We start from the raw sequence: 21,006 nt of genomic DNA, 5'->3' as shown, positions 1-21,006 counted from the left end.
TATATTAGATGAGTCAAAAAATGTGCGGTTGCTGCGAGTTTAAAAGTTAAAGCGGATCTGATATTAGATGTGCAGACAAGATGAAATTCGACTTACTATATGCTTGAAAGAAATATCAAGTACCGTAAAGCGTTTGTTAAATTGGAGACATTTGAACAAGCTGAGAAGATATATGCTGTTTTTGGGGCTTTTTGCTGAGATCTCACGTTTGATGTATGGTTCTAATTATCCGACTTCGAACTTGTATTTTTATCAGGTTTAGAAGATCCATGATTTATTTCAAATGAATGAGGAAAGCGAATATGGGATTTTCAAAGATATGGTGCCACCGATGAAAGAGAAGTTTGATAGGTATTGAGATGAAGTTAGTGGTGTTTTTGCAATAGCAGCAGTCTTTGATCTACATTTTAAGCTTCTAATTGTCAGATATTATTTAAGAAAGCTTGACATGTGTACACATGATGCAAAGTTGAGGAACTTGCACCATAAGAAGTACTCTGTTTGAGTCTTACGACAAAAAAATCCAAGACTAGTTTACCTTCTACAAAGCCACGTGAGACGGTTCCACAAAACGTTTGTGCTGAAGGATCAATCGGAACATTTCAGAACTACGATGTGACTGTTTCTTGAGTAACATTTTGTTTTTTAAATAAAATTGTTTCTTACTTCATCTCTTTTTTTTAAAGTGTTTCTTATTTTTTTTCTAAAATTCTTTATAAAATTTCTTTGCATTTTGCAAATTCAGTGGCGTTGAGAATGGAAAGACAAGTTTATAAGCTTATCTTGATGAACCAGCTTTGGACATTACTAATTTACGGAACTTAGACATTCTCCAATTGAGGAAAGACAATGCTCATCGGTATGGTGATTTGGCTGCAATGGCTTGTGATTTGCTTAGTATTCCTATAACAACAGTGGCTTCAGAGTCCTCCTTTAGTATTGGATTGAGAGTTCTTAATAAATATAGGAACCATCTATTTCCAAAGAATGTGCAAGCTCTGATATGCATTAGGAATTAGCTAAAAGGACATGAAGCTTATGAAAATGGTAATTTGTTCACATTATCATATATTTTGAAGTTTTATGTTTCAATATACCTTTAACTAAGTTCAATTATTCTTACTTGCAGAAGATGGAGTTGATGGTGAAGAAGAGACACTCCCATCATTGAATCGATTGTTAGTGATCAAGTTGAAAAAAAGAAGTGTGATTTGTTGTTTTAATTTGGTGTTTTTTTATTAACTTTTGGGATTGACATCTTTGATTTGTTGTTTGGTTTTATTTAATTTTGGATCCATCAAACTAACGCATTGGCTATAAACTTATGAGTTATAATTTTTGGAGTAAGCAAACTAAAATGCAATGGTTTATTGGTTATGAACTTACATATGTTAATATGTTCGGAGTGTGAAAAAACTAACTAAAACAAGTGTTATGAACAACAAATACGCAAAAAATGACTGATGAATCATGCCGAGTTCAATTCCAAACTTGAATCATGTCATGGAGTGTCCTGAAACGTACTGAAGTGTCTTGAAGCAGCTGAAACGACCTGAATAATGTCCTGAAACGTCCTGAAGCAGCTGAAGCGATATGGATTATAACCTGAAGTGTCTTGATGTGTGTATTATCTATCACTTGTACCGCTGGCCGACTCACAAAAGTTTTTACATATTACGGGGTGGGTTTGGGCAGCTATTTAGGAGACCACTGTCTGAGCGGACTTGATCCTACGTGATCCGCTCGCGGTCCGGAACAGATCGGGACAGGACATACAACTTGTTTACCATCTTTAAACCCAGAACGAAAGGTACAACTATAGCCCATTACCACCTACATAAAACTTACTATATACTCTTTATGTTTTATAATACAATTTGCTTTAATAGAATTATTTGTTTTAAATTATAAGTTATTTTCATTTTATACAATTTTATATTTTTTACCGAACCAATAAGAGTAATAACATTTTTAATTTTTGTGTGTTTTAACTAAAATAATTTGTATTATGATATAGAGGAGGTAGCGCTCTGGGGAAAACTAATGGTGTCTCGTCTCGTGTTCTCGAATCTGTTTGATTACTAAAGAGCAAACGAATCTGTACAAAAATGATTTTTGCTTCAATCACGTACGCGGTGCTTTTTACCAACAATTGTCAAAGTTCCGTTCAATGACTGGTCGCATGACGTCATCTCGTATGATATACTGTGATGTCAGAAAAGACGTCATCTTTTATTTGGAATCGATATTTACGTGGAGGAGCTTCAACGATAGCTCCCTGAGCCGCCTCCTTGCTCGCCTCCCCACGCGACCATTCAAGCGCCTGTGATACACGATTCAATACCCAAGTGAAGATATTTCGAGTCATTCAACCTACCAGAATGCAAGTGAGCTATACGCGCCGTCATTCAATTCTTTGGTTCCTTTCCTCCACAACCCCTCTTGTTTCATTTCACATTTTCATTATTTAAGCAAAAGAAAAAAAAAACAAAAAATGTTTTTTATTTATAAGTGAAAAAAAAAATGTTATATATGAAGCTAAAGACACAAACTCATCTGGATTCTCTCAACAACATGGAGTCATCATCCTCATCAACGTTTCTCACCACCACAAGCTTAGATCAGAGAAACCTATCTCCGGTTTCAAGAAAACCACTAAAGCAAAAGAAGAAGACGAGTTCAACCGACAAACACATCAAAGTGCGTTACATATCAAATCCCATGAGAGTCAAAACTTGTGCTTCCAAGTTCAGAGAGCTCGTACAAGAACTCACCGGCCAAAACGCCGTCGATCTTCAACCGGAGCCCATGTTTTCCCCCTCTGTCTCCGACCACAGCCCTTCTCCGCCACCGCCGGAGAATCTTGATTCACGTGTTCTTCAGCAGGAGCCGTTCGATGATCAGTTGACTGACTACTATGAGCCGTTGGATGGGGAAGATATGTTTTTGCCTCATATGTCGGCAGGTTTCTCCGGGTTGTTCTCTAAGAGCATGATTATCGCTGTCCTTAGCTAGGGTTCTTAATGTAATTAGGATTAAAAATAAATCAAAAATAGATGTTATTAGAAAAAACGTTTCTTAGTTAAGGACAAAAAAAAGACGTCTCTTAGAGACACGTGTCTCTCATTGAAGGGAGTTTAGCTTTTTTCTCTTCATATCTTTCTCTCTCGACGGAAGACGATCTGGATTCACGGTGGCAAGAAGCCACAGGAAAAGCTGTTGACGAAGTCATCTTACTCAGCCGTCACACCACCTTCTCGAACCGTACTTCTCTGCCTGTTCACCCCATCGGTATGCTTAAAGATCCGAACTTTACCATCTGGGTTCTTCTCCTTTTGTATAAAGGATGATGCTTTTTGTTTGATTTGAGTGTAGGAGTGCTTCATCTGAAAGAAGGAGAATCGCCGCCGCAGGGAGGAAAGCCGGGATGGGTGGCGTTGCTGTTGACCGTACTATAGATAACATAGCTTTCAGAGGTTGGGTCGAGACTAATAATCAAAGTGATCGGAAGTTTATTCCTTTACGTATGATTCCACAGGATTTTCTGGACGGATCATGTGACCCTATTTGTTCAGTTGATGAACCTAGCTCGAGCTACTTTGAAGCGAATTGTCATGGTTTCTTTACTCAGGAAACTGGTTCCTCAATCAGAATACCGCAAGTATGAAAAACTTTTTTTCCTTATGCTCATATTAGTTAGTTTCTTTGTTATGTTGTTCACATTGAGAAACGTTTTAGCTCTGTATATATACACCTTAAGATTCTGAAAGAAACATGTTTTACCCGTTGCTGAGATAATCTGTTTTAATTTGTGTTTCAGTATTTTATATCACATTGACGTTAGTTTTAATGTTAAATAACCAATGGCAGACTTCTAGGAGCTGTTGTGGTGATAGCAGCAAATGCAGGAGGAGCATGGACTCCAATTGGTGATGTTTCGACAACTATGCTATGGATTCATGGTCTTGGAGTTCTCTGGGTCTTGACAGACGCCATCCACTACGGTGAATCAGAAAGACAAAAGCTCAAAATACCTCAAGCCTTATCATTCACTAGTATAGAATGAATTATCCAGAAAGATTTATGCATTTCGAGTTTTTATGTGTTGTCTGGAAAGTGTAAGACTAGTTTGAGGGAACCAAACTCTTCAATTGCAGAAATGTCTCTGATCTTTTTCAAAGTTTCTTTGCTAGGTTGTTTCATGGCTTCCATTGTCTTTGAGCTTTTGCCATCTAAACTTCTCTGCATTTTAGATCAAGAAAAATATTTACTAAGAGACAACATAAAGTTCTACCAATAATCTACACTTTTGCTATTGTCTCTTAACATTGTCTCTTAGTATAAAAAAAATAATAAAAAAAACTAAGAACTCAAAATTTTGTCCCAGCAATAATGTTGCTCTAATGGCTTTTACAATGTTAATGACCTTAGAAGAATCGATTCTGTGTAAAAATCTTCCGAGTTCTCAGGGGTTTCATCAAGTACATGTATATATATATATATATATAAAAATTATGAAATAGGTATATGAAATTCAACAGAGTTGCATAAAAAAAAGAACTCACCGGCCAAGACGCCGTCCATCAGAGTTGCATTAAAAAAAAAAAAAGTTGCATATATTAACTACTAAGGGTTTATGTAACGACCTATATGATTTAAGGTCTATTTAGCTAGAAATCAAAATTTTGGGTGGTAATTGCAGAAGTGTGCAAATATTTTAAATAATTGGCGAACCATGACAATTTAGATATGAGTTCCCAATTCTCTCCTTCAGCCCCACAATCGTGGTTACCTGCTACCCGGGTTGCTCCCAAATAATTCAAGTTATACAGAAAACGCATAATACTTGGAGAAACCGGATACATTCTTTTAAAACTATGATATTATATATTGCATCCGGATGTAGATGTCAAAAATAAAGAAAGGAGAATTTTGATAATTAAATTTATCAAATTGGTAGGACGGATGCTAAAGGTGCAGAGTTTATTGGCCATAAAAATCTAAACAGTTCTCCGTGAACACTATTTTGCCATCTCGGATTCACAATGATTTGCCCGGACCTCCCATTTCATCTACATCGTTAATCTGGTTCTGGGTCTTCCGTTCTGTTCACCCGGTGTTGCTACGTAAAGTGCTAATTTTTTTGGATCTTGACGTTCTTTGCAACCGTAAAAACCTACACTAATTGGACGATGTTGCTGATTGATCTGGACGACTGGTACGTCAGGACCCTCACGCCGACTGGTTCTTCTCCATCCGCGAACATCATCCGAGGTAACTCGACCTCTGTTGAATCTCTTATGTCTTCTGGAAAATCTACTAGTCTTGTAGACACCATTACGTAAAGGGATGTAAGAGATTTGGCAGACTGAACTAACAAATAATTGTTTAGGCGGAAGAGACAATATATTGGAATTAAGAGAATTGGCAGACCTCTTTGGTTTTTAGCATTTTCAGAAGTTTCGAGGTTGTTTGCATTATTGGTTCTTCCGATAAGGTTTAAACAGTCGCGTCAATCTTTCACTTTTGACGTGTCAGTCGTCGTTGTGTAGTTTTTTGTTGTGGATATGAGGACAATTTTGGTATTACCACAGTTTGCACAGTATCTTTACCAGATACCCAATTACCACCCATAACTTTACTATCTAGTGCAATTTTCCATGATTTAACTCATTTTGTGAAAAGTTTTTTAATGGATATTTCGATCAGTTATATTTTTATTAGTTTCTTTTGATATGTTTGTTGTCTTTTATCACAACTTCGACGTGTATGAATTAGAAAAATATCAATTTATTTCCAAATATTTTTGTTTCAGGGAAAATAGTGATTTTAATGATATGAAAGAATAACAAAATACTCCACTTAGGTTTACAACTTTCAATAATTTTGTTGCGCTTGTTTTCACTGTGTATATCAGCTCCTTCTAAAATTTCAAGATTTATCAACATTAACCACCTAAAATCTATTCCAATCAAAAAGTGAACAACATTTCAAATTCCTGACCTGAATTATATATTTCCATCTACAAGTTGGCAACCGTATGATAGAACACTAAATAGTGTTTAGGAAAAGGTTAGGAGCTTTATTGCACGATCATATAACGTCGAATGTAATATATGACCTAGGCACAGAAATTTTGATAACTTACTTTATCGGTTGCAGCTTAAAAAAACCTTACATATATTTGGGCTAGGGCTAATTCCGTCAAACAAAAAGGCTTTGGTTGGTTAATGACCCAAACCAAAGTTAATACAACTAAACCCCATTTATGATCATTTGCAGATATTTTATCAAAGAAAAGTTATGAATCGAATTATCTATCTTCTGTTTTTGTTATTCCACCATGTTGGTTGATTGATTACTGTATTCCCCGTTTACAATTTAATAAAATAAGATGTTGTCCAAAAGAAAAAATAACTTTATATTTTGAAGCTTTGCTACATTCTACAGACATCATGGGACTATGGGAGATATGAGCGGTAGTCAGAAATAATGGTTTTTTTAATGATAATTGAGTACCAAAAGGCATATTTGGAAGCTCATGACTTCTCTTTTCTCACATGTGAATTCCAACCATTTTTATTGAGTTTATGTGTTGGGATGCATATAATAAAAGACCAAATCAATTAGTCTTCGTAAGTTTAGTGAGCATATGTTTAGGGATTCACATCATTTAGCTTCCGTATTATCATTAAAAAATATTCTAGACGACTTTTTGTATTTAAGTATTTAGATATGCTTCAGTTACATGTGTAATCTTTTTATAAGAGCCACGAAAATCATTACAGGAATATTCTCCTTGTCACAACTTTATACTTAGGCACACGATTTATGGATTTTTTACATAAAATATTTTCTTTGTAGATTATTTTAATTTCTTTTAATCTAATTTTCTAATGTCTTGAAGAATAAAAGGTTATAGAGTCTTTAGCTAGTTAGTTCAAGTTGTTTGCAGTTAGGTAGTTAGTTCAAGTTGTTTGCAATTTCCATTTTTGAATAAATCTTCCTAGAACCGATCCTATGTTTTAGGAGGTTAGAAGCAATAAGAGAAAAGTGGCCACTTTTTTCTTTAAAAAAAAACAAGAATATGTGCACCTAAGACCATTTTCATGAGCTTACACCATTAGACTAAGCCAATGTTTTATAAATTTTGTGGCGAAAATTTCTTAATACATAAAACAGCTAGAAGCATAGACTTCATTGGCTTGGGCCAATGAGTCTTCCTCTGTTATAGAAAGTGACTTTTAGTCGTTAGCTAGTTTTTAGGAGTAATTGTTATCTTAGCTCTATTTAAGAACTATGTGTTGCTTTCTACGACTAACAAGAAAAAACAAAAGCATTCAGTCATTCTTTGTTCCTTATTCTACAAGTGGTCGAGGAAAAATGTGAAATGAGTGATAATGAGTCGTTGTTGAGTGTACCAAAATTCAAGGGAGATTATGAGCATTGGACAATGCTCATGGAGAAACTTTTACGATCAAAAGAATGGTGGGAGCATTGAAGTTGGAGTTCCACGATCAGAGAGGAATGTGATACTGACGGGTGCATATAAAACGGATGATAAGATAGTCGAAAAAATCCGAGAACTCTAGTTTAAAGGTTCACATACGTCGTATGTGAAATTAAAGAATTAAAGGAAATCAAGGAGCTGTTCGTGGATGAACTACAAAGTTCTTTACCAATACACAAACAAAATCTCTACAAAGCTGGTGGTGAAGAGCATGTTTTGAGGATGGAACGAGGAAGAGGTTGAGATGGCTATCCTGAATACAATCAAGAGGTGGTTACTCTCATTACCGAAGAAGAGGAGGATACATAGGAGGTCATGACAAGGGAGGTCCAAGCTTTGACATGAGAAATATAGAATGCTACAAATGTCACAAGTTGAATCATTTTAAGAATGAATGTCCAAGTTAGAAGAGGACAACTAACTATGAAAAACTGGAGGAAGATGTATTCCTCATGGCTCATGTAGAAGTAGAAGAAATGTATGTCTGGTACCTTAACTCAGGTTGCAGCAACCACATGTGTGGAACCACGGAGTGGTTTATTAAGTTTGATGACAAGTTTCGTCAGCAAGTCAAGCTAGGAGATAACAGGCGAATGCATGTTGAAGGAAGAGGTAACATCAGACTTAATCAACGACACAACTCAGGTGATCTCAACAGTATATTTTGTGCCTAGCCTGAAGAACAACCTGCTGAGTGTGGGACAATTGCAACATAAGAGATCGAGGATCATAGTTGAGGATAATGCTTGTGAGATTTTCCATAAGCAACAAAGAAGACTGATCATGCTCTCAACGATGACTTCAAAAAGAATGTTCGTGGTCACAGCTGGTGTTAAAGGACCTAGATAAGAGTTACAAGCTAATCAAATGTAGAGTCCTCTAAAAGTGGTTGGTGAAACCTGGCAAAAGAGGCTTAGTCATCTCTCGCACAACAACCTGTTAACTTTGTCTGAGAAAAAATGGTGAGAGGCTTGCCAAGATCAACAAGGATGGAACAGTGTGTGAAGTGTACGTGAAGGGAAAACATATTAAAGAAAACATTCAGAATAAAGTGTATGGAGATCAAGCAAATGACTAGAGCTGGAACACAGTGGCATTTTTGGGCCAATTTCACCTATTTCTGAAAGTGGTAAGATATACATTACTATTTTTTGATGATTTTTAGTCGCAAATGTTGGACTTTCTTCTTGTCTAACAAACCAAAGGCACTTAGAGTCTTCAAAGAGTTCAAAACTCCTGTAGAAAGAGAATGTGGAGACCAGCTGATACGATTAAGAACATATAGAGGTGGACGAACATATAGAGGTGGAGAGAATAACTCTAAGGAGGGGGGGGGGCGGGGGGGGGGGGGGGGGGGGGGTGGTTATTGGGAACACATGCTCACTGTCGGTTTAGAAGTGAGGACGAACGTAGTATTTAAAATATTTAACATTTTCTTAAACCAAGCTGGTTATTTGAATTGTAAAGTATATAAAATATACTGTAAGATACTATAATTATAAATTACGGTCTTTTTAAAAGGGATTTTAGGGAATAAAGTAAAATTAATTTGTGTGTTTAAAATGTTTCCCATTTAATTTATTTTCTAATAATATTTTCTAAATTAACTAATTAGAGGGTCCATATTTTTTGTCAACTATTTATAGTACTAAGCAGGCACTCCACATGTTTATATTATATTCCATTCATTAGCTTCCGCATAATTACTGATAGGTTTCTAGATGATCTTTTCTAAAACTGATTGGATCAAAGACTTCATAAAAAAATGACTATATTAGAAATTCTTTGTTAATACATTGAAATTTGAATAATAGAGACATAGTTTAATATTTCTAGAGCTTGTTTTCCACAAGGCGACATCATGAAATATATGTAAAATATCAATAAATTATACAAAATATGATCCAATATTCAAATCCATCGTCTCGGTTTTCCACTTTCTATATATATTCTCACACAAGAACCCTCCAAAGCACCAAAGAAAACTAAATTAAAAGCATTCCATTTGTTACTAAAAATGACTATCACTAATCAGTTAGCTACCAGCAATGCCATCAGAGTGGATGGTGCCAGCTTCTTCTCCTCTTTCCCTGGCAAGCCTAACCACTTATTGGCTCGTCGTTTGCCACTGGCGAATCGTAGAGTCCAAACTTGTTGTTACGGTGAGACATCGTTGAAACCTATGACGCATGTTACGATGCATGAGACAGAAACAATTAGTGTCAGTGATGGAGTTGGAATCGTCCGTTTCCTAAAAGGGAAAAGCTATCTAGTAACCGGTGCAACAGGGTTTCTTGCTAAAGGTAAGAGAAACCCTAAAACTGCCTTTTTTTTTCTCGTCCAAGTAAACTGATTTTCGTTTGTTTGCTTGCAGTTCTGATTTAGAAATTGTTGAGGGCAAGTCCTGAGATTGGGAAGATCTTTCTTTTGATAAAAGCAAACGATCAAGAATCAGCCAACAAGAGACTCTATGATGAGGTTTTGTTTTCAATATCATGGGTCGGCCTTAAGATTTAGGGGTCATAATTATTTTAATAGAAATCTTAACATACAATTTGGGAATGATGGTTCGATAAATATTATAGCATTTAAAATTTTGTGGTCAAGACGAATGTTTCATCAAAGCTTTATCGAGGACCAACCTTCAATATCATCATGTCGATTTACTCAAACTCTTTTTGCTTCTTTAATTCTCTATCCAACTGTTCCACACAGATCATAAGCTCGGATCTATTCAAGCTTCTGAAGCAAATCCACGGTAGCTCTTATGAAGACTTCATGAAGAGCAAGTTGATCCCAGTACTGGGAGATATTGCACAAGAAAATCTAGGGTTCGACTCTGAAATAGCAGCCAATATTAGTGATGAGATTGATGTCATTATAAGCTGTGGAGGTCGAACGACATTTGATGACAGGTATTGCATGCCATTCTTTCTTTTGCTCTATTTTTGTGTTTACAAACACTTCTTTCTAAGTTCTAACCCAAGTAAATGAAAACAGATACGACTCAGCATTAAGTGTCAACGCACTTGGACCTGGTCGGCTCTTGAGCTTTGCCAAGGACTGCAAGAAACTGAAACTTTTTCTCCATTATTCAACTGGTAAAAAATTATATTTTGGAAAAAATAGGTTTTTGTTAAGAGAAGTTTCAAAACCTGTTTTTTTTGTTATATAGCTTTCGTGACTGGTAAGAAAGAAGGGAAAGTACCAGAGACTACTCTCTCAATTGGAGAAAACATAACTTCTGACTTGAACATCGAACTTGAACTGAAACTAGCTTCAGAAGCTGTACGAATGTTCCATGGCAGTGAAGAAAATAAAAAATTGAAAGAACTTGGTATGGAAAGGTGAGGATCAATGAGAAACATTTATTTCTTTCTACACATTCTTACATAAACATCTGTAATTTTATCTTATGATGAGAAAACAGAGCTCAACACTATGGCTGGGAAAATACTTACACATTCACAAAAGCCATGGGTGAGTCTATAATTCACAACCAAAGAGGAGATCTCCCTGTAGTGATCATAAGGCCTAGTATTATCGAAAGTTCATACAAAGAGCCTTTCCCTAGCTGGCTCCAAGGAATAAGGTTAATGATTTTCTTTTCCCAAGACAAATAGAGACTATGGCTAAGAAGTGAAAAGCGGAAAAAATTAAACGAGAAAGAGAAAAAAAAGAAAGAAATAATGTAACCCTTATCAAATATAGATTAAGTGTATGTATTTTTTTCTATTTAAACAATAACTAAAGTAACTAAGAAAATATATTTTTTTTTACTAAAAAATAAATATAATTATGCTTGATTAGCAATTTTACAGGATAAGTGAGAGAAATCATTTTCGCCTTTTTGTTTACTCTAAAAATGCCAACTCGTCAAAGTATATTTATAATTTTACTTATTTTCTACAAAATAAATGCTTAAAAAATATTTCACAAAAATAATTTTTTATGTAAATTCTATTATTTAATAATATGTAGTAAGTTTTTTTTTGAAAAAAAATCAGTTAATTGGATTTTTTTCTGTATAGCTCTACTGCAAACGAAAATCATATAAAAGGATGCACATCTATAATAATCATATTTTCAATATGGGTGAAAATATGAAAACATTATTTTAGTGGAACTAAGTAGGTTTTTGTTTCAACAATTTGTTTTTGTAATATACAACAGGATGAGTGCTCCTCTAATCTTGGCCTATGGAAAAGATCACATCCCTCACTTGTTGGGAGATTATCAATCTTACTTTGATATAATACCTGTTGATATGGTTGTGAACGCAACTATAGCAGCCATGTCAAAGCACGGTTGTGGTAATGTACCAGAACTCAAACTTTACAATGTCACCTCAACATCTCATCCAAACCCCTTGACACTTGGCGAGTTAATGGACTTCTCTCAACAACATTTGCTTGATTCTCCATTGAGAGAAACAACGAAAGAGTTAGATCGTATAAAATTCCACAGTTCCATAGAAAGTTTCACCTCCTCTGTATTCAACACTATAGTAAAACAAGAAAGAGAGACGAATAATGGTGAAGGAGAAGCAGAGTCACATACCCCATTGAGCATGAAGGGCAAGAGGAAGCTGAAGTATTTTGAGTCCCTAGCAAAAATATATCAGCCTTACATGTTCTTTCAAACTCGGTAAATAACATTACTTTTACTTGTTCGTTTAATTAAGCTAGATAAGAATCATATTACTCACCAAAATAGTTATACCAGGTTTGACGACAGAAATACAAGGAGTCTGCTTCAGGAGATGTCAATGGAAGAGAGAAAAATGTTTGGGTTCGATGTGAGAGACATTGATTGGGAGAGTTACATTATCAAAGTTCATCTTCAAGGTATCAAAAGGGTTGTCTTTGGTGGAAGATCCAGCTAAAGAAAATGATTTAAAAGACAACTTTCAATAACATTATGTCCATATTTCCTTTTCAACTTTCAATAATCTAATACGGCTGTTGTATTCATAAATAACTGTATCAATCAAAGATTTATCGACACTTTGGATGTGAATCACTATATATAATCCATTTGTACCAAAAAGATTGATGTCACATTTAAAAGTTCACTAGTTATTTTCCTGAACCATGTGCAGAAATAAAAATTTAAAATAAAAATTATATTTTAAAAATGAAATTTTGTTAACTTTTATATTTTATTATTTGCTTACAATGCTTAATTTTAAATTTAAATTTAATTATATGTAAAATTAAGATAAAATAAATATTTTTTATTTAAATTTAAATTTAATAATATATCTGTATATATTTAGAATTATATTCTTGGAAAGATGTTTTAATCTATTTATTTTAGTTAAAATATATTAAATAAAATTCTGTAAAATTAAGAGAAAAATTTGTTAGGTAAATAACTATCAAAAGTAAAACAAATAATATCTCTATTTTTTTAGATATTATAAGAAACTAATGATATTGAAGTTATAAAATTACAATTTAAAAAAAATGTATAAAATTTTGAAGAATTTTTTAGTAGTAAAAATTATATGATTAAGAAATAGAATTAAGGGAAAATTTCCAAAAATGATTCAAAACTTGATTTTGAATAGAAAAAGCTACCCCAAATTCAATTAAATGCAACAGTAACCCAAAAAACTAGTGAAATTACAACAACTTTCTTATGACAAAAAAGTTTTCTCGAGAAGAGTTCTTTGTAAGTTCTCTCGTTCGGTAGATTTTAAATATAATTTAAATTTCTTATAAAAAATATTTTGATGGAGAAAAAATTAAAATCATGTAATAATAAATATTTTTAAATGATGTAAATTTAGTTTTACTAAAACTGAATTATTTTCATCATAGATGAGTGAATGTTGAGTCATGATAGTCATTGGTTTAGGGTTTGGAAACATACATAGTAGCATTGTTCGTATTTTTAGGGTTAGATTTTGAAATCTTATTTTTTTTTTTTAATTTGACCGATATGTGTTTAGTGACTATCTAATAACTGGATTTTAACACTTTCTAAGTATCTTTTAAGTTTAAGAAAATGTTTTTTGGTTTGTTATTTGATTATATGATCTGGAAGACTCACAAAACACTATCTAAGAAGTCTTCTGACATATACCACCTAAATTTTAGAATAATTTAAGTTTCCTGCCTAAATCGAAGTCTTCCAGAAGTTTTATAGCGGAAGTCTTCTAGATGGAGTCTTCTTATGTATTAGATCTTAAATGTAAAAAATAAATTTTATCAAAAATATTTTGAAAGGGAAAAAATCAAAATCATGTATTAATAAACATTTTTAAATGATCAAAATCTAATTTTACTAAATTGAATTATTTTTAACATAGATGAGTGGATGTAGATCGAGTCATGATAGCCTTTGCTTAGGGCTTAGTAACATATGTTATTTATTGTTGGTGTTTTTATGGTTAGATTTTGAAATATTATCTTTTGAATTTCTTTTTTTTAATTTGACCTATATGTGTTTAGTAGCTATCTAATAATTTGATTTAAACGTTTTCTAAGTTTCTTTAAAGTTTAAGGAAGTGTTTTTTGCTTAGTTATTTGATTATAGGTTCTGGAAGACTCCATAAGAGTTTGTTTTAGGGTTTGGTAACATATGTTATAATATTGTTTGTATTTAGAGTTAGATTTTGGAATCTTAACTTTAAAAAAATTAACTTACATATGTTTAGTTTTGTGTATATTAAATTTTTAATAAGTTGATTTTAAATTTAATGAATTGTTTTATGCTATTAGTTAGTTATTTGATTAGGTTAGGGTGTGGAAGTAACCCACACAGACTTCTGTGACCGTGAGAAGACTTCGGAAAAACTTTCAGAAGACTTCTATAGAAGTTTTCCCGAGAAGTCTTCTATACAAAGTTAAATTTTCTGACAAACTTCGGTCAATTACAAAACTAACTTGTTTATCCGAGAAGATTTTTCGAGAAGTCTTCTCTGGGATTTTTTGGTTTTTTCTTAATAAAGGAAAGTTTGAAGACTTTCCTAGAAGTCTTTTTGATGGAGAACACATCTAGCAAACTCTTCGGAAAGTCTTTTGCAAACAGATCTGAGAAAAATACGATTTTCGATTTCATACTTTAAACCTGTGAGATGACTTGCTTAGCTTTTCCAAGCACCCAAAACTTCACAATAAAAGCTCTCAAGTCGTTAATGACCACAAATTCTCTATGAACCTTACAAAGCTTGGAATTAAAATATTGGTTTTTTGGATGAATTTAAAGAGAAAGTGAAAGAGATGTAATTTGTGTGCATAAATAATGAAATATAAGAGTAAAAATCAAAATTCTGGTGCATTAAGAGTTTCAAATTGGTTGTTCATGGTAACTAGTGTATTGATGGCAATGACAATAAATGTACTTGGTGAAGATGAGGACGATAAGGTAAATGACTCATTTTCAAAAAAGAAAGAAAAAAAGTAGTAAATTTTTTGTGAATAACTCGAACTTGTAAGAGTAAGATGAATAGGAAAAAAATAAAGTTTTTGAAAAAACATGAGTTATTTTTGTGTTTGACTTGAAATTTTATGTCATATTTGAAATATCCCTAAAATTAAATATTGTTTTGAGAATTATAAATTATTATTATTATTTTTATTTCTATTATTATATTATTTATTATTATATTAATGACGATTTATGAATTATTACTATATTTTAAGAAACTTACCAATAATATAAATCAGTATTAAATGTAAATATTCATGTCACAATTAGTTTCAAGCCATGTTATCATTTAAAACGATAGAATCATTGTAACGATGACATATGATAAATAATGTAGAGGGACCAGCTGAATTATATTTCTTTAATACGATTAGAACAGTAAAGACTTGTAGTTCCGTGTGCCTACGCAAGGAAACACCCAACATAATAAGATGTTTTCTCTTGAGCTGTTCATACCAAATTAACACCCTCGATGCTACAGATTCTGAAACTCCATCATACACTGGACTTAGCATCTGAAACTCGTCAGAAAACTCCATCATACGTTCGGTTTCCAGTTTGATGAATTTGTTTTTGCAAATGGTTACACTTAACAGGTTCAAATAAACAAACAAATTACATCAAATTGTTTTTGTCAAGCAACAACAACATCTGAACCCACAAACCAAGTTCTTCACTACACCACCTTTCTAAATCGGATTGGTCAGTAAATTCTAGTAATTGGAGATATTGCACAAGAAAATCTAGGGTTCGTCTCTGAAAAAGCAGCCAAGATTAGTGATGAGATTGATGTCACTATAAGCTGTGGAGGTAGCACCACATTTGAAGACACGTACTTACACTCTTTCTATTGGTCTGTTCTTGTTTTTTCTTGCAAACAAACACTTGCTTCTAATCCAAGCAAACGCAAACAGATACACGATTCAGCTTTAAGTGTCAACGAAATTGGACCTGGTCGGATCTTGAGCTTTGCCAAGGAGTGCAAGAAAACTAACTTTTTTCTCAGTTATTCAACTGGTATGAGTTTATATTTTGGCAAACAAAAATGGTTTTTGTTAAGAGAAGTTTCAGAACCTGTTTTTTTTTTATATAGCTTACGTGACTGGTAAGAAAGAAGGAAAAGTACGTGAGACTACTCTCCCAATTGGAGAAAACATAACTTCGACTTGAACATCGAACTTGAACTGAAACTAGCTTCAGAAGCTGTAAGAATGTTCCATGGCAGTGAAGAAAATTAAAAGTTGAAAGAACTTGGTATGGAAAGGTAAGAATCATCAGTTAGAAACAATTAATTTCTTTCTATACATTCTTACGTACAATATCTGAAATTTATCTTATCAGAAATCAGAGCTCAACACTACGGGCCTACGGCTGGGAAAACACTTACACATTCGGAAAAGCCATGGGTGAGTATAATTCACAACCAAAGAGGAGATCGTCCTGTAGTGATCATTAGTGCAACCGCAACGGTTAATATCTCAAAAGTAGGTAGGTTCTGATCTTAATAATAATAATATTTTAATTATATACAGTTTTATACATTTTTTTTTTTTAGAAAAGTAAACCATTTAAGAGTAGACAAAGGGTAAAACAGTAACAAATGGGTTTCTTGAAGATTCTATTTTGAAAACTGAAACTGATCCGTTTTTTACTCCTTTGTCATTGTTTTAGTATATATTTTTGCTTTGAAACTCCAGTCTAAGGCCTAGTATTACCGAAAGTTCATACAAAGAGCCTTTCCCTGGCTTGCTAGTTGCTCCAAGAATAAGGTTAGTGATTTTCCTTTCCCAAGACTGGTAGACATGTCTGTGACTCGTAATTTATTGAGTAAAATATAGAATATAAAGAGTGAAAATGACTTTATTATAAAGTAAAAGAGAGAATATAAAGAATGAAAATGACTTTATTATAAAGTAAAAGAGAGAATATAAAGAGTGAAAATGAGAAGAAAAAAAAATGGGAAAAAGAGAAAGTGTTATCCTCGTCACAGTTAGAGACTAGAGTAATAATTAATGCATTTTTTTCTATTTAAACAGTAACTTAAAGTACCTAAGGAAAAATATAATTCTTTTTGATCGATAATTTTATAGAATAAGTGAGAGTAATATTTTTTTTACCTCTTCTGTTAACTCTAAAAATGCTAACCAGTCAAAACCTATATAATATTATTACCTCTGAATCACAAAGATAAATGTTTTTGGGAAAAACATGTTTTGGGAAAATAAATGTTTTTGGGAAAAATATATTTTGGGAAAAAAATGTTTTGGGAAAAACATGTTTCACAAAGCTAGATTTGTATGGTGTTTATATAAAGTTTTTTATTATTTAATAATAATAATTTAAAATCTTAAGAAAATTAATTGAGTTTATAGGCTTATTAATGGTTTAATTTTACTGAAAATTATAATGAGTGCTCCTTTAATCTTGGCCTATGCAAAAGACCATATCCCTCACTTGCCGGGAGATTATCAATCTTACTTTGACTTGATACCTGTTGATTTGGTTGTGAACGCAACTATAGCAGCCATGTTAAAGCACGGTCGTGTTAATGTACCAGAACTCAAAATTTACAATGTCACTTCATAATCTAATCCAAACCCCCTGCGACTTGGCAAGTTGATGGACTTCTTCTCTCAGCAATATTGAGAGAAACAACGAAAGACTTAGATCGTAATAAAATTCCATGGTTCCATAGAAAGTTTCACCTCCTATGTATCCAACACTATAGCGAAACAAGAAAGAGAGACCAAAAAATGGAGGAGGAGAAGCGGAGACACACTCCCCATTATGCATTAATGGCAAGAGGAAGCTAAATAATTTTTGAGTCCCTAGCTAAAAGATATCAGCCTTGTTCTTTCAAGCTCGGTAAATAACATTACTTATACTTGTTCCTTTAATTAAGTTAAATAAGAATCATATTACCGAGTAAAATAGTTTATACAAGGTTTGACGACACCTATACAAGGAGTCTGCTTCAGAAATTGTCAATGGAATAGAGAAAGATGTTTGGATTAATGTGAGAGGCATTGATTGGGAGCTGACAAAAAATAAGGCACCGATTGGGAGAGTTACATTGTCATCTTTCATCCTCAAGGTATCAAAAAGGTAGTCTTTGGAGGAGATCCAGCTTAAGAAAATTATTTAAAAGACAACTTTCAATAACATTACTTGTCTATATTTCCTTTTCACCTCTCAACTTTCAATTATTTAAGAGGTTTGTATTCATAAATAAATGTATCACTTCACCTATATATCTTTATGAATTTTATTGTCTATCAATCAAAGATTTATCGACATTGTACTTGAGGTTGTGATTCTTGTGAATCACCTATAAATAATTTTTATTCGAACAAAAAATGAAGATATGTTGGATGTTACATTTAAAATTTCATAACCGAAATCATATTTCCTAAATACAATTAAAACAGTAAAGACTTACAGTTTAAAGAAGGAAGAAGAGCCTAGGCCTGAGCATTTCGGATATTGGTTCGATTCGGTTTGGTTTGGGTGCTGGGTAGTTTGGGTAGGAGGCTAGAGGATTCATTTACTACATAACATATTTTCGGTTCGGGTTCGGTTTGGGTACTTTCGAGTTTGATTCAGTTCAGATAGTAAAACTAGGAACTGGAAAAAAATTAGTTCTTATCGATTCCAATTTGTTTTGTTATTTCAAGTAGTTCGAGTAATTTGGGTAAAATATCGAGTAATTAAGATGTTTAGATAAAAATCTTGGATATTTCGGATTACTTTGGACGATTTCGGATAAAAATATCCGCATACGCATACTTTTGGATACTTTCTAGTAATTCCGATACTTTATAATAATTTAGTTTTTTCTCAAATATTTTCTGATACTTTTAAAAGATTTTTAAACTATAAATATATATAGTTATGTTTTATATATATATAATTAATATTTTAATATATTCGGGTATCCGTTCGGTTCTTTCAGGAGCATGTTATTCCAGATATAGAAATATAAAAACCATTCAGGTATTCGAAAGTTTCGATTCGGTTCCTGTTCGGGTCTTCGGTTCTGGTTTTGAATATTCTGTTCCGTTCCGGTTCGGGTCTTTGGTCCCCGTTTTTTTTGCCAAGGCTTAGTAGGGCCTTTAAAAGATCAATTAAGATCGTTCCACAGTAGTTTTCTTTTTCAGCCATTTTATCCAGTTCTTGAGCTGTTCGCACCAAATTGACACTGCAAATTCTGAAACTCCATCATACAATGGACTTAGCATCTGAAATTCGAGAGAAAACATATGTCGTCTGCAGTTTCCATTTTGGGCCTTTGTTTTAGCGTTGGCACATATCTTTGGTTTCTTTATATAAACGTTATCCCTGGCCCAATGTCTTCTCTTCATACCCACTCTGTTTTGCACTGTCCGTTTCAGTTGTTACCCATGATACTCTTTCATATTCAACGGGAATATTGGTTGAGTAGCACAATAAAGATGTTTGGGTTCGATGGCAGAGGCATCAACTCGGAGCATTACATTGTCAACTTTCAATAGTTTTTCTATCACCTACCGATTTTATGTTCAACTTCCAATGATTTATGGGTACTGCGTTCACTAATAAGCAGTGAGTTTTATAGTTTACAAATCAAAGACTTATCAACATGTGAATAACCTAATATTGAATTCTAGCCCTAAAAAAAGATACTATATTTGTTTCCATGAACTGCATGAATGATGTTATCTATTTTCAGACTAGCCAAATTCGACAGAGATCATGTGAGATGTGAATGGTAGGCAGAGAAAATAACGGCTTTTTTGGAGCTACCAGTTTCTGTAATGGTTACTATTTTTTTATTAGATTGAGTGCCAAAAGGGAAATTTCAAAGATCATATCTTTTCTGTCTCACATGTGAGCCAACCATTTTCATTGAGTTTATGTGTTGGAATATCATATTTTTTCTAATAAAAAATTTAAATCAATTAGTTTCCGTAAGTTGAGTCATGAGTGACCATATGTTTAGGGATTCACATCAATTTGCTTCCCTAAAATCAGTGATAATTATTCTAGACAATATTTTGTACTTAAGTATATAGATATGCTTCATGTTGTATACATATGTAATATTTATATAATCTTCTTCTAAGAGACACACAAATCATTACCGAAATATTTCTCCTTTTCACGATTTTAATTAGTATCGATCAGAACGTTCAATCTTTGTGGTGTGATATTAAAAAATGTAGTATTATAAATAAAAAGATCATGGAAACTATAAGAATTACGATTATAGCAAAGCATATATAGATGATGAAAGTGTGAAAAGTAGCTTTGACAAATGATAAATAGCATTTTCAAATCAAATTTTCTTTAGAAAAAATGTTAAATTTTGATAGAACTTATAAAGCGACGATTTGTAAAAATTAAGAAAAAAAGAACAACTTAGCCGGTTATTGTTATTATCTCTTTTTGATTCATAGTAATGAAAATTAAATTTTACAAAAGCTAAATCTAAAGTCACCTCTACCAAGGCCAAAAAAAAAAGCTTGAACAAAGGAGGTTAACACCCAAAGATAATCTAATCCAAAGTGACATAAGATTACCAAAGTGTTTCATATATATGTCTCTTTGCAGTGATGGTATTCTTAGCCGGATATTCAAAATATGCATACTGCAATTGTAGAAAGAGTCGTGGAATATCATATAATAAAGATTGAATCAATAAGTTAAACTACGTTTAGTGAACATAAATTTCAAATAAAGTTTAGTGAACACATGTTCAAGGCTAGTTTAGAAGCCAGGGCGAACAATGCCACCGCGTTAAGGTTCACTCTGGATCTAGCGGTCCTGATTTTTTAATCCAGTATATATTTTATGGGACATTTGCTAAAACCAACCCAAATATTCAAGTCAAATGTAAAAGTGTACCCCACTTTCAGTCAAATGCAAAACCAACCTAAAGGAGTAGTGAAAGTACTATTTCACCCTTATGACCAAACAAAAAACATAAATGTATTTTACGTTTCTATCCTTTGGAAGTCTACACGTAATAAAAGAAGTCTACATATATATAGACTTCCTACGAAGTCTACTTTATAGACTTG

At 33.1% G+C, this 21,006-nt stretch overlaps 1 protein-coding gene, 1 long non-coding RNA gene and 1 pseudogene across 3 annotated transcripts; 2 read left to right on the top strand and 1 right to left on the bottom strand.

Moving 5' to 3' along the window:
* Positions 1-1,855: 1,855 nt before the first annotated feature.
* Positions 1,856-2,501, bottom strand: LOC117126770. The gene is made up of 2 exons (XR_004449581.1): positions 2,378-2,501; positions 1,856-2,323 (listed from the first exon to the last, which is right to left on the bottom strand). It is a non-coding gene; the product is annotated as an uncharacterized LOC117126770 (long non-coding RNA).
* Positions 2,275-4,533, top strand: LOC103830065 (sigma factor binding protein 1, chloroplastic). Of its 2 annotated transcripts, none has more exons than XM_009105769.3 (2): positions 2,275-2,981; positions 4,399-4,533. In XM_009105769.3, the coding sequence occupies exons 1-2, from the start codon at positions 2,524-2,526 to the stop codon at positions 4,448-4,450; spliced, it is 510 nt and encodes a 169-aa protein (XP_009104017.1). In that variant the 5' UTR covers positions 2,275-2,523; the 3' UTR covers positions 4,451-4,533. The 2 variants fall into 2 exon arrangements, with proteins under 2 accessions (XP_009104017.1, XP_009104019.1); XM_009105771.3 differs by having other exon boundaries at positions 2,275-2,987; positions 4,405-4,533.
* A 4,325-nt stretch (positions 4,534-8,858) lies between these two features.
* Positions 8,859-20,609, top strand: LOC103831385 (annotated as a pseudogene).
* The last annotated feature ends 397 nt before the right edge of the window (positions 20,610-21,006 follow it).

The sequence above is a fragment of the Brassica rapa genome, chromosome A07 (assembly GCF_000309985.2).
Source record: "Brassica rapa cultivar Chiifu-401-42 chromosome A07, CAAS_Brap_v3.01, whole genome shotgun sequence".
Lineage (NCBI taxonomy): Eukaryota > Viridiplantae > Streptophyta > Magnoliopsida > Brassicales > Brassicaceae > Brassica > Brassica rapa.
The sequence above is the reverse complement of the archived record's forward strand: the minus strand, read 5'-3'. Positions and strand labels throughout refer to the sequence as shown.